Source organism: Panthera uncia, chromosome A2 (genome assembly GCF_023721935.1).
Source record: "Panthera uncia isolate 11264 chromosome A2, Puncia_PCG_1.0, whole genome shotgun sequence".
In the NCBI taxonomy this organism is placed as follows: domain Eukaryota; kingdom Metazoa; phylum Chordata; class Mammalia; order Carnivora; family Felidae; genus Panthera; species Panthera uncia.
This window is the reverse complement of record NC_064816.1, coordinates 130226377-130239644: the sequence shown is the minus strand read 5'-3', so window position 1 is coordinate 130239644 and position 13268 is coordinate 130226377. Positions and strand designations below refer to the sequence as shown.

At 37.1% G+C, this 13268-nt stretch overlaps 1 protein-coding gene across 5 annotated transcripts in view; it reads right to left on the bottom strand.

The window, feature by feature from the left end:
- ST7 (suppression of tumorigenicity 7) overlaps positions 1–13268 on the bottom strand; it is a 267667-nt gene that overhangs the window by 36418 nt on the left and 217981 nt on the right. For all 5 annotated transcript variants that reach the window (XM_049642971.1, XM_049642974.1, XM_049642970.1 and 2 more), the window contains 2 exons: positions 3146–3218; positions 1578–1680 (listed from right to left, as the gene is read on the bottom strand). In XM_049642971.1, coding sequence (XP_049498928.1) covers positions 1578–1680; positions 3146–3218 — 176 coding nt within the window. The remainder of the gene's footprint in view (positions 1–1577; positions 1681–3145; positions 3219–13268) is intronic.

The window sequence follows — 13268 nt, the reverse complement described above, 5'->3', positions numbered from 1 at the left end:
TCAAAGAACTCTGAATATATTATCCCACTTGGTCTTTGTCACAAAAGACAGGTAAGGCTTATACTTTTATCTTCATTTGAAAAATGAGGGAAAACATTGAGTTCAGAGATGCTAAGCCCCAAGCTCCCCCCAAGGCTCATAAATGACAGAGCCAGAACTAAACCCAAGTTTTAGTCTCAGAAACTAGGACTCTATTGCTCAATACTACTTCTAAAAGGGCCTATACATGCTCACAAAACAACTCTGTAGTTAGAGAACAGCATTCAATAAATACTAATTGATGACCTAAGTTGACTGTAGTTCAGGACAATATTTTCATGATTAGCTTTAACTTTTAATCAAATTTGAATGAACACTTTTAACATAGCTGAAAAGATACCAAATAAAGAGAGATATTTTATGCCACTCTATATACAGTGCCTAAGTCTACAAATATTATGATGGTCATTATCCACTGGAACTAGAGTAGATAAATATATCCTTCACTGACTGTGGTACTGTGCACCATTCTTCAGTTTCCTGTTTTGTGAGAAAATGAGCATGACCTGAATAAAAGCTCAGAAAAGATGTTAGGTCCCTTATCACTGTCACTCTGAACAAAATAGATTAAAGTAGGTAACTCCATAAATCATCACATACACACATACACGGACATACGTACCACCTTTTGCACAGTACTTCAAGAAAACAAAATAGCCTTCTTTTGTCATTTTTCACCAGTGAAAGCCTTCATTAGACATTTTGCCAAGAAAAGTATGCCTTGTAGTACCTGAGGTAAATTGTATGAAGTTTCCCAGAGGTCAAAATGCACTTTATAATATCGAGAAACTGAAAATAGCCCTCAGCAATGTGCCTATCACATAGCAGGTACTCAAATATAGGTAAATAATAAATACACACCCATCTCCCAAACAAAAGATTATAGAAATATCTTCTACCATGATCTGACTCCCTTAAAACCAAATTCAGGAAAAAAAATATATGGGAAATATTGGGTATTTATAAATTGGTCAATCATGTGGTTAACAATTAAGACAAACCTCTCCTACTACTTATACATACTAAAATGGCATTCACAAGTCAAAAGAAAAACACTTTTTCATACTTTGAGGTTCTCCCTATTATCTTCTTGCCATTACTGATTAAGTATCATTTATTTGTAGAGACCTAGAACATCACATTTATCAGTATTTTTTTTCACCACTTATATTCACAACAAGGTTCATTTCCCAAGTTGGGTCTAAGTTAAGACTATAACTGGTGTGAAATTCCTATCAAATGCATCAACACTCTTGGGATCTCCATATTTTGCCAATTTCAGACTTCCTGGCCTGACCCGCCTAAGCTAAGTCTATCAATTTACCCTAATTATATGAAATCCAAAAATCGGCCCAAAGCCTCCTGAATGTAGCTTTTGCTTAAAAATGAAGCTGATAACCATAGACTATATAGGGCCTCAGCATTCATTGGCTGCAATTCATTTTTTTACACTGGGTGTATTCGAGACATGACATTGTGGTCACTGAATGCTTTCTCTGCTATCATAACGAGTTCCTGTGGGGATTCCACAGACTCACTTTTGGCACGTGAGGGTTGAATTCCACAGCTCTATGAATGGCCTCTACTGCGTTCATCTCTGCTGTGCTCAGCCCCCGCCGAGATGCAGCCTCGGGAGAGAATCTGAAAAGCAGGAAGACAAACACCATCCAGTTGGGACCACTGCTTGGGCATCAACCCGGAAAGGCATCTATGCGTCAAGGGCCCATAAAACCACAGCGAGCCAATGGCATGAGCTCTCCAAACCTCCACTATATGGAACCTCTGAGTGACCCCTCAGACCGAGGCCAACAAAAACCCCAGCAGAAGCAGAAAGCGTGCTTGCGTCTAATCTCGGCAGGAATGAAATTCGGCTGTCAAGTCTCTCTCTGTCTAAATAGCTAATCTAAATCTTCTATGAGGTACCTGCTCAGGTCAGGGGAGGGGGTAGGACTGACGAGGGCAGACAGTGTGGGAAAAAGAGAAAACCAGGTTACAGAAGAGCGCACTTGGTTAAAAACAGAACTAGGGAGAATTTTAAAGGAGGCTCCCAACCCAATGTCAGTGCTGCGATGCAGCCTCCTCCGCAGGCAAGCCTGCTTGGGGCCGTTCCGGCAGGGGGTGTGCGTGCCCGAACTGCGGGCCAGACACCTGCCCAAGTGAATGAAAAAAACCAGACCATGCAATCTCTTTCTCACCTCACACCCAGGGCTAACTCCAGAGCTGTGCTTGGCAGGCAGACACCACAGGGGAAGCTGTGACAACCCTGGCCCTGCCCTCCCAAGCTGGAGTCGCTGTGTAGGGAGAAAAGATGTTGCAGTAGGTACTGGCGATCTACAGGATAAAAAAGAATGAAAGAAAATTACTTCGGTCTTGAAGTGCACACACACTTAACAGCAAACCTGTCTGACATAGCAGAGGCTGTTTTCTTTTTCTGTTATCTGCTTTTCAGCTCTTCAGAGGGATTGTATCGGGGAAATGGAAGCGTTTATTATGAACTCAAACAGTTAAGCCAACTGTTCTCTTTCACCTGCCAGTCATCTTGGACATTTATGAAAATTCTCTATGTCATAGTCACCTGCCTGAATAAAACGGGCGAATGTCCCACCGAGATGGCAACTCAAAGCAAACGGACCCTGGGTGGGGAGTTAGTTTGGATCTGATGAGTCAAAGAATGGGAGATGATCATCCCCTCTGCCATCTTACATGTTTGTTATGACTACTACCCAGTCTTGGACTGCTGACGGAAGAAGAACACGCAAAAAAATGAGTAAAAGGAAGGCATTTTGTGTGTAAGTCCCAAGCAGGCCTTTTGGTATCTACTGTCTGGCAAAAAAAAAAAAAAAAAAAAAAAAAAAAAAGTCACCTCAGAGGTATGGAATTTCACATAAATCCCTCTTTAGGGACCCATACACCCTTGAAGTACCTGGGGTTATGTACTCTCTCCTTCTAGTAGTGAAAGAAAAGATCAGCAGATTTTAGAAAATGCATGCTCATAAGCGGGGGGTTTCATAGACTAAGAGAAACTTCCAGAGAAAGCCCTCAGAGGCAACACATCTCCTTAAGTCAGGTCAGGCATTTAGTACCACACAAGTTATTATTCACTTACTTGTCAGAGACAGCTCTTGCTTTGAGCAAGGCAGCTGTATAGCAAATTGTTGCCGACTTTGGTAAGCTTATATCTGTTAGAGAAAAAGAAAGCAGAAATTCTTATAAGTTTTCAGGAATAAAGAGCAATGATTTTTAATCCACAAGCATTTTAATCATGTAAGTCTAATAAAGTGTAAATTAAGAATATTTTAATGCATACAGTACACAGCTATTTCTTATGTATAAAGGTGGTATGTAAAACTATGGGTAATTCATATTTTTGTGAATAATATATGTTTAAAATCCACCAGACTGACTCTTCAGCAATCTTTTCTTTAAGATATGGATTCTCATATATTGAATTTAATTAAGCAGAGAATAGCTATAAATATATGCATTTAAATATTACAGGAATGCCCTTGATATCATAAAAGGCAAATAGGACCTCTGTGTCACTTGTAAAAAAATTCTCAACAAGTGTATGAAATACCAATGTGAAGAAAAAATATCACCTGGATCTTTTTTTAAAAACACACCTAAATAGGGGCGCCTGGGTGGCTCAGTTGGTTAAGCATCTGATTCTTGATTTCAGCACAGGTCGTGATCTCATGGTTGTGAGATTGAGCCCTGTGTCAGGCTCTGCACTGACAGCATGGAGCTGGCTTGGGATTCTCTCTCTCCCTCTCCCACTGCTTCTCTTTCCTTCTCTCTCTCTCTCTCTCTCTCTCTCCCCCCCCCTCAAAATAAATAAACTTAAAAAAAACACCTAAATAAATTATTTTTTAGTGGTCAGATTTAAACCAGATTTCTTTTGCATTAAATTTCAAGAAGTTCATATTCAGTTTTTTGTTAAAAAAGCAATACATTTATTATAACATATACGAAAAATCTTTATATATAAGGATATATATGTGAAATATTTAGAAATCTATATAATTTTTGTTCATTCAAACCCAAAGGAAATCCCCTTTCATATGAAGCCTCATTTGTTTCTCCAAGAAACAGTTCGTCTCAGTTTGTATAGAAAATTTCACATGGAGAAGAGGGAGCCGGTAACAGATTCAGATGATGACTTTAAAGGGAAACAAAAGTATAAGATATAGCTGAGAATAGATAAACTCAAAAACGTAGTCCCTTTTGGGGAAAAATTTGTGTTTAAATTATGACTCTATTTCTTACCAGAATAGTATTTCTTTAACACTGAACCACATTTATACTATGACAGAGAAATATCATCTTAATTCAGGCCAGGTAAAAATACACCATTCCCAGTGCTGCAAAACTCACTCTATGTTAGAGAAACTCTTATCACCTGGAATGCTCTGCCAGCTTCTTCACAGGGCTGTTTTCAACTTCAAAAGAATTACATTACAGTGGATAAAATCCAAAAGGGGCAAAGGGAAGAGAGAAAGAGGGGGGGGGAGAGAGAGAGAGAGAAAGAGAGAGGAACCAAGAAACAGACTCTTTAAGTATAAAGAACCAACTGATGGTTACCAGAGGGGAGGCGGGTTGGGGGGGGATGGGTTAAATAGGTGATAGGGATTAAGGAGTGCACTTGTGCTGAGCACTGAGTGATGTACAGAGTATTGAATCACTATATTATACACCTGAATATATATATATTCAATATAACACTGTATATAACACTGTATGCTAACTGAAATTTAAATAAAAACTTAAAAAAAAGAATTACATTATAGTAAGAATGAAAAGCAAGTCCCATGACCAGCCCCATAACAGACAGCCACAGAAGAAAATAAGTTCATAAAAGAATAACAATCCCTAATCCAGTAGTAAGTATTTACCACCAATCTCAGCATGAGGAATTTCTCTGAGGGAAATTTCAATGCCATTGATAAAAAAAAAAAATAGTCATAGAAAATTCCAACAAAGAACTGAAAGGAAAAGGAGTCTTTGTAATCCTGATCTCATAAATTATGTTCAAACAAAATTTCACCACTATATGCATAGTGTAAAATGATGCGCTTATGACTAAGAAGGAGAAAAAAGAAGAATGCCAAACACTTATGGATCTGTCTTGTTGCTTTTCCAACGTCTAAACATTTAACTGCTTCCTAGTGTAGGAAATCAATCCCAGAATCAAATATCTTGTTTATTAGGGTCCATTCATTGACCCTAATTGGAAGGTAATAAAACTGTAGATAATACACATTCTACTTAAAAGTTCAGACCTTTTTTTTTTTAAGTTCAGACTTTTTATATAAAAAGTATCCAAATTTCGGGGCGCCTGGGTGGCTCAGTCAGTTAAGCGTCCGACTTCAGCTCAGGTCACGATCTCGCGGTCCGTGATTTTGAGCCCCGAGTCAGGCTCTGGGCTGATGGCTCAGAGCCTGGAGCCTGCTTCCGATTCTGTGTCTCCCTCTCTCTCTGTCCCTCCCCCGTTCATGCTCTGTCTCTCTCTGTCTCAAAAATAAAATAAAAACATTAAAAAAAAAAAAGTATCCAAATCTTGTTTCCATCCTTCCTGGCATGATCTGTGTTCCTTCTGTGTTGAGCATCTTCCCATGAAGAAGGGACTAATGAAAAGTCCAAGAAACGAGTTGAGGCTGAAAACAATGGTCATAATTATCTGGAGGTGGCAGCATAACAGGGAGCCTCACTTGATAAACTAGAGAAAACCTGTTGTTAAGGATTTAGCTTCACAATGAGAAGGGTCAGATTGTTTTGATGGTTACCTAAACAAGCAAAGTGACATATTCACCCACTTAGAAAAACATGCAACTGAGGTATACCAGCAAAATACAGGTGCCCAATCAATGATGATCTTTAATCCAGAACCAGGCCTCTTCATGCTCACGAACAGGACATTCACAACTAGAAAAATGTGACAAAATTCTGCAACATTACAACTACTGTAGTGCATTTTTCCCATAAATTTTTTTACCCATACTCCTTCACTGTATGTAAAGCTGGTGGTATATATGCACAGTCATAATGCTTAAAAAGTAAATAACCAAAAACATGTTTTAATCAGTATCAAATGGGAAGAGGGGGAAATGTAAATACTCCATTCCTCACTAGTGGCATGTGATTCCATTTGTTTTCTTCTTATTTGAATAAATTACTTTTACTCTCATTGCTTAACAAAAATAAAAGAATAGCAAAAAATTCTTGCATAACTTGTTTATTCAGATAGTTTCAATGTTTTTCTTCTAAGTCAGTCAAAGCAATTATCCTATTTGGTAATGGCAGTTGTCTCTAAGAAGTGAGAAATCATTCTAAAGAAACTGATCCTAAGTTTCCCTGTAGGTACAGCAATCTTATTCAATTAAGGTTTTCTTTACAACATATTTTTTTAATATGAAATTTATTGTCAAATCAGTTTCCATACAACACCCAGTGCTCATCCCAACAGGTGCCCTCCTCAATATCCCTCACCCACCCTCCCCTCCCTCCCACCCCCCATCAACCCTCAGTTTATTCTCAGTTTTTAAGATCTCTTAAGGTTTGCCTCCCTCCCTCTCTTTTTTTTTTCCCTTCCCCTCCCCCATGTCTTCTGTCAAGTTTCTCAGGATCCACATAAGAGTGAAAACATATGGTATCTGTCTTTCTCTGTAGGACTTATTTCACTTAGCATAACATTCTCCAGTTCCATCCACGTTGCTACAAAGGGCCATATTTCATTCTTTCTCATTGCCACGTAGTATTCCGTTGTGTATATAAACCACAATTTCTTTATCTATTCATCAGTGGATGGACATTTAGGCTCTTTCCATAATTTGGCTATTGTTGAAAGGGCTGTTATAAACATTGGGGTACAAGTGCCCCTATGCATCAGCACTCCATTTATCCCTTGGGTAAATTCCTAGCAGTGCTCTTGCGGGGTCATAGGGTAGATCTATTTTTAATTTTTTGAGGAACCTCCACACTGTTTTCCAGAGCGGCTGCACCAGTTTACATTCCCACCAACAGTGCAAGAGGGTTCCCGTTTCTCCACATCCTCACCAGCATCTAGAGTCTCCTGATTTGTTCATTTTAGCCACTCTGACTGGCGTGAGGTGGTATCTGAGTGTGGTTTTGATTTGTGTTTCCTTGATGAGGAGTGACATTGAGCATCTTTTCATGTGCCTGTTGGCCATCTGGATGTCTTCTTTAGAGAAGTGTCTATTCGTACAACATATTTTTTAAAATGATGCTTATCTTTCACAATAAAAAGCAAAAGCTTTGACATTTTGCCTACCCCAGCAATTCCACTTCTGAGACTCTTTCCTAAGAGAAAAAGTCATGTGTATTAAAAATGAGCCTTAAGGATGCTGATGACAATACTGTTTCTAATGGTGGAAAACTGGAAACAGCCTAAATGGCCAATAACAGAAGATTAGTTAAGGTGCTGTACATCCACAGGGTGCAATTCTATGTGGTCATTAAATCATGTGTTGGAAAAGTAATGATCTGGGAAAATGGTGCATTGTTATAAGTACGTCAATAAGTAAAATAAGTTTATAAAATTATGATTTCATATGTTTTTAAAAAGCATTTATATGCACAGGGATAATAAAACTGGAACTATACATACAAAATATCAACAGTATTTATTTTTGAGTGGTGGGATTATAGGGAATTTTTTTTATCTGTATTTCCAAAGCTTCCTGTGAGTACATGTAAATAAGTGAATTTTTAAAAGATAACAATAATGCTATAAAAAGAATTCTGTTCTACAAATTGTTGGAAGCAAGTTCATAAGCAAATACATTGGTGGAACCAGACAGAGACAGCATAGACAGACAAAGGTAGAACTTACATGAAGTGAAGTCAGACCAGAGATCTACTGCATATACTTATATACTTCATGAAAGTTAGCGTGATCCTTTTGCAGTGTGCACTGATTAACCATATTTTAATCTAATCACTGCCTAACATCTAAATCAGAGACCAGAACTGCATGTCTTGGCTCACTTTTAAGAAACACCATATACACTACCTTAGGAGAAAGCTTGTTATTATGGGCTGCTTACTCGAGAGTGCTACCTCTTTCATTTCTTTAAAAATAATGCTGAGACTTGGTTGTTGTTGCCTGTTATAAGTTTGAAACTTATAGACTCACAGAAAGTTTGAAATAATTATAGGCTCACAGAAGGATGTGTAAATAGTACCCTGTACTGTGAATGCTTTTCTCAGCTTCCCCCAATGGTGACATCTTACATAACTGTAGTATAATATCAAAACCAAGAAACTGACATTGGTACAGTACTATTAAGGAAATTACAGTCCTTGTTCAATTTTCACCTTTTTTTTACATGCATTCATGTGTGTGTGTGTAGTTCTATGAAATTTTATCCCATGGCTAGATTCATCTAACTACCACCACCATCAAAATACACAAAGTTCCAAAGGAACTCTCTTGTGTTACCCCTTTATTTGTACCCTTCCTACCCATACCTGTCCCCTGGTGACCACTAATCTATTCTCTGCCTCTGTAATTTTGTCTGTCTGCCATGATTTCATGCTTTTACCACTACGGAAATGGATAAAATGATAAGGGAAACAGAATAGCTAATAGTAGTGATGAAAACAAGTAGTATCAGAAGTTTTGAGCAGGAATAACAAAAAAAAAAAAGCTGCCTTCCAATATTGCTTATAATTTATTCGGAAATTTTATTTTGAGGAAGAAACTTCAAAACCACTCTATGCAGTGCCTGTCTTTTGTACGTGCATGTACCTACCATAATTACCAAAAGTCCTTCTAAGAATTAGAATCCAGACAGTCTCTTCAATAAATGGTGTTGGGAAAACTGAACAGCTACATGCAAAACAATGAAACTGGACCACTTATTTACACTGTACACAAACATAAACTCAAAATGGATTAAGGACTTAAATGTGAGAGCTAAAATCATAGAAACCCTAATAGAGAGCATAGGCAGTAATTTCTCAGACATAGGCCATAGCAGTATTTTTCTAGATATGCCTCCTCAGGCAAGGGAAACAAAAGCAAAAATAAACTGTTGGGACTACATCAAAATAAAAAACTTCTGTACAGCAAAGGAAACAATAAAAAACTAAAGTGCAACTTCCTGAATGGGAGATGATATTTGAAAATGACATATCAAATAAAGGGTTAGCATCCAAAACATGTAAAGAACTTATACAACTCAACAAACACACACGCGAATAATCCAATCAAAAATGGGCAGAAGACATGAACAGATATTTCTCCAAAGAAGACATCCAGATGGCCAACAGACACATGAAACAATGCTCAACATCATCAGGTAAATGCAAATCACTCCTATTAGAATGGCTAAAACCAAAAACATAAGAAACAAGTGTTGGCAAGGATGTGGTGAAAAAGGAACCCTCCTGCACTGTCGGTGGGAATGCAAACTGGTGCAGCCACTCTGGAAAACAGTATGGAGATTCCTCAAAAAATTAAAAATAGAATTACCATATGATCCAGTAGTTCCACTACTGGGCACTTACCCAAAGAATATGAAAACACTAATTTGAAAAGATATATGCACCTCTATGTTTATTGCAGCATTATTTACAATAGCCAAATTATGGAAGCAAGTCAGGTGTCCACTGATTGATGAATAGATAAAGAAGATGTGGTGTAGACATACAATGGAATATTACTCAGCCATAAAAAAGACTGAAATATTGCCATTTGCAACAAATGGATGGATCTAGAGAATATAATGCTAAGTGAAATAAGTCACTCAGAAAAAGACAAATACCATATGATTTCACTCATACGTGGAATTTAAAAAACAGATGAACAAAGGAAAAAGAAACAAACCAAAAAACAAACTCTTAACTATAGAGAACAAACTGATGGTTACCACAGGGGAGGTGGGGGGGGATGGGTGAAAAGGTGAAAGGGATTAAGATTATACTTATCATGATGAGTACTGAGTAATGTATAAAATTATTGAATCACTATACTGTACATTTGAAACTAATATAACACAGCCTATTAACTGTACTGGAATTAAAACATTTTTTAATAAAAGAAAGAATCCAAGAAGGAGAAAAATGTTAGCTACAAAAATTAATGCTCTTAAAAAGGAATATGTTCAGAGAAGTCATCATAATAACAGCTATGAAACTTGCCTAGAGATCGACTGGACCATACTGGAGACGGAGGTTAGAGTGCTCTAATAAGAGTGGTTTAAAAAAGAAAGTAGATGTCATGTAACACACAGTATGATTAAGATAATAAATAATCTTGGTAATGACACAGATATTTGCTGTTATAAAAGAAGGGGAAAAAAATAAAAAGAAACTTCAGGAAGAATAAAAACAAATCCAAACAAACAATTAGAATCCAAAAAGGACATGAAAAGAAACAAAATAATGAGATATCGCATAATTGCAGACACAAGGAATACTAAATAAATGTTTCTCACTTAAGCAAAGCTGAACTCCCGGCTTTAGTTTAATTTTCCTTCTACTTCTTGGCCATCTTTTGTTTTATACAGGTCCTTTTCTGAAAGGCAAAGAACTTTCTCCAACTGTCTTAGGTTTTCAAAATCAAATTGTCATGAAAGTCTTTCATTGGAACCATAGAATATGTTCTCTTTCGCATCTGGTTTCTTCCACTCAGCATGTTTCTGAGATTCATCCATGTGGAGCATGTATCAGTACTTTATTCTTTTCTATTGCTGAGTAGTACTTCATTGTGTGGATATACCACAACATGTTTATTTTCTAATAGCTATTTATTTAGATTGTTTCCCAGGTTTGGGCTATTATGAATAAAGCTGTTGTGACCATTCCCGTGTAAGGTTTTCGGGGGGGGAAAAAAAAGTAAAACTCATTTCTCTTAGGTAATTAGAAATGAAATTGCTGAGTCAGAAAACAGACACATGTTTAAACCATTAAACAGTGCTCCAAAGTGGTTGTGTGAAAGTTTGCAAAACTAGTATATGGTGACAGAGATCAGAAAAAAATGATTACTTCTGGGCTGGAGAGCAGTTATTGGCCAGAAGAGGGCATGAGGCAACCTTCTGAGATGATGGAAAGTTCTATGATCCTGGATGGTGATAACACAGGTGTATATAAAAATGAAAAGTTATCCCGCTCTACACTTCAGATTTGTGCATGTTACTATAGGTAATTTATGCCTCAATAAAAACAATTTTTAAAAAACAAACCTATAATCCTGGGCCATGTGAAGCTGTCTTCTCTTACTTCAATCTAACTTCCATAACATTTCAGTTGCCTTTTATCATTCTGCTCCCCCCGCCAATTCTCTCTACAAATCCTTATCCAAAGTTACTTACTAGTTTTGCCTTCCATTAACATAAAAGAATCTGATCATTTCTCAAGTCAGCCTTCCAAATATTAAAATGGTTTAAATGTCTCCTCTAAACCTAATCTTTTCCAGAATAAATACTTCTAATTCCTCAACTGATATATTCTTCAGAACTTCTCATTTATTTTTGTTATGGAGTCATGAGTGATTTCAAAATATGCGAATTAGAAGTGGAAATAATCCCCTAAATCCCTGAAACCTGACCAGTACAGAGTTCTAGGGAAATGTACAGTTTGAGGAAGTACAGCCATAACACCTCTCTGAATAACAGCTAGGATGACCCTGGTGTGGGACAGCTGGAAGTCCTCATTTGTTCCTGTGATTGTGTAGTCAACAAAACCATCCAGGTTCTATCAAATTAATTTCAGCCAAAGCCAAATCTTTTCTCTTTTACTGAAACCATGAAAATTTATGAACCTATAAGCAGGATTTCATATTTGATTCCATTACATTTTAAATCTTAAAATGAAATCTAAACCATTGACTTTTAATTAATAGTTTCAGAATGTCATTCCAGCCTATTAGTCATCATTCTGACTCAAGCTACCAACCACAGCTTTGTGCCATACAATCCATAGGCATACCTTCCTCCCCATATGATTGTTAATCATCATCAAAATTGCTAACATTTATCAACGGCCTATTAAATGCCAGGTGCTGGTGTTAATCACTTATACACATTATTCTGCCTAATCCTCAGAGCAACCCTCTGAGATAGGACTTAACTGCTAACCCTCTTTTACAGATGGGAAAAGCGAGACATATAATGGTTAAGAAATATGCCAGTATCACATAGTTAAAACAAGTATGAGCTGTCCCCACAGCACATGATTTTGAACTGTGCCACGTTGTCTACGAGGTCTGATTTATAAAAATACTGACCATGGCAATACCAAGGAAAGGATCCAGGAATGACATTCTAGAGATCACCCTAAATCTGCAATGGTCTGCAATGATGAATGTACAACCATTTATTAATGGTAATAATAGGTATTATATATGCCACTTAAACCATTAAATCATACCATTTATTAATGGCTATAATAGATATTATATATACCACTTATACCATTAAATCATACCATTTCTTAAAGATACAATAGGTATTGGGGTGCCTGGGTGGCTCAGTCAGTTAAGTGTCTGACTTAGGCTCGGGTCATGATCTCACGATCCGTGAGTTCAAGTCCCGCATCGGGCTCTATGCTGACAGCTCAGAGCCTGGAGCCTGCTTCAGATTCTGTGTCTCCCTCTCTCTTTTTGCCCCTCCCCCATTCATGCTCTGTCTCTGTCTCAAAAATAAGCATTAAAGATACAATAGCTATTATGACTACATTGCTCCACATTACCTAAAAAGGTAGCATTCAAAACATTATCAAATGTTTTAATTAAATAAGGATATGTCTATGGCATTCTTCTAATTCAGAAATATGTAGAAAATGGCCATTTAAATTAATAAGAAACATTTAAATGTTACTGTATAGACCACAAATATTTTCACATCCACTATCTTGTCTGTTTTTATTTAGCACAACTTCCTTCGTAATTCCATGTTAGATCTTCAATCACCTCTTTCTTTCCTAAATGTTAATAAACCACATACAGTCATCTCCTAGAATTTTACTGGTATTGACTTATTTGCTGAAATTCTAAAAAAACAAAAAGAGAATCACAATTATTGAGGGCAAACAGAATATAGGAATGAATAAAGGCATATTCTCATCAACTTATAAACACATTACTGTCTTCTCCAAATAGGAGAACTACAGGATAGATCAAAGAATTGGACAACAGCACACAACTGTGAAGGTCAATAAAATCTTTTATTTTACAGATGAAGAAATACAGGACCAGAGAAGCTAAGTGA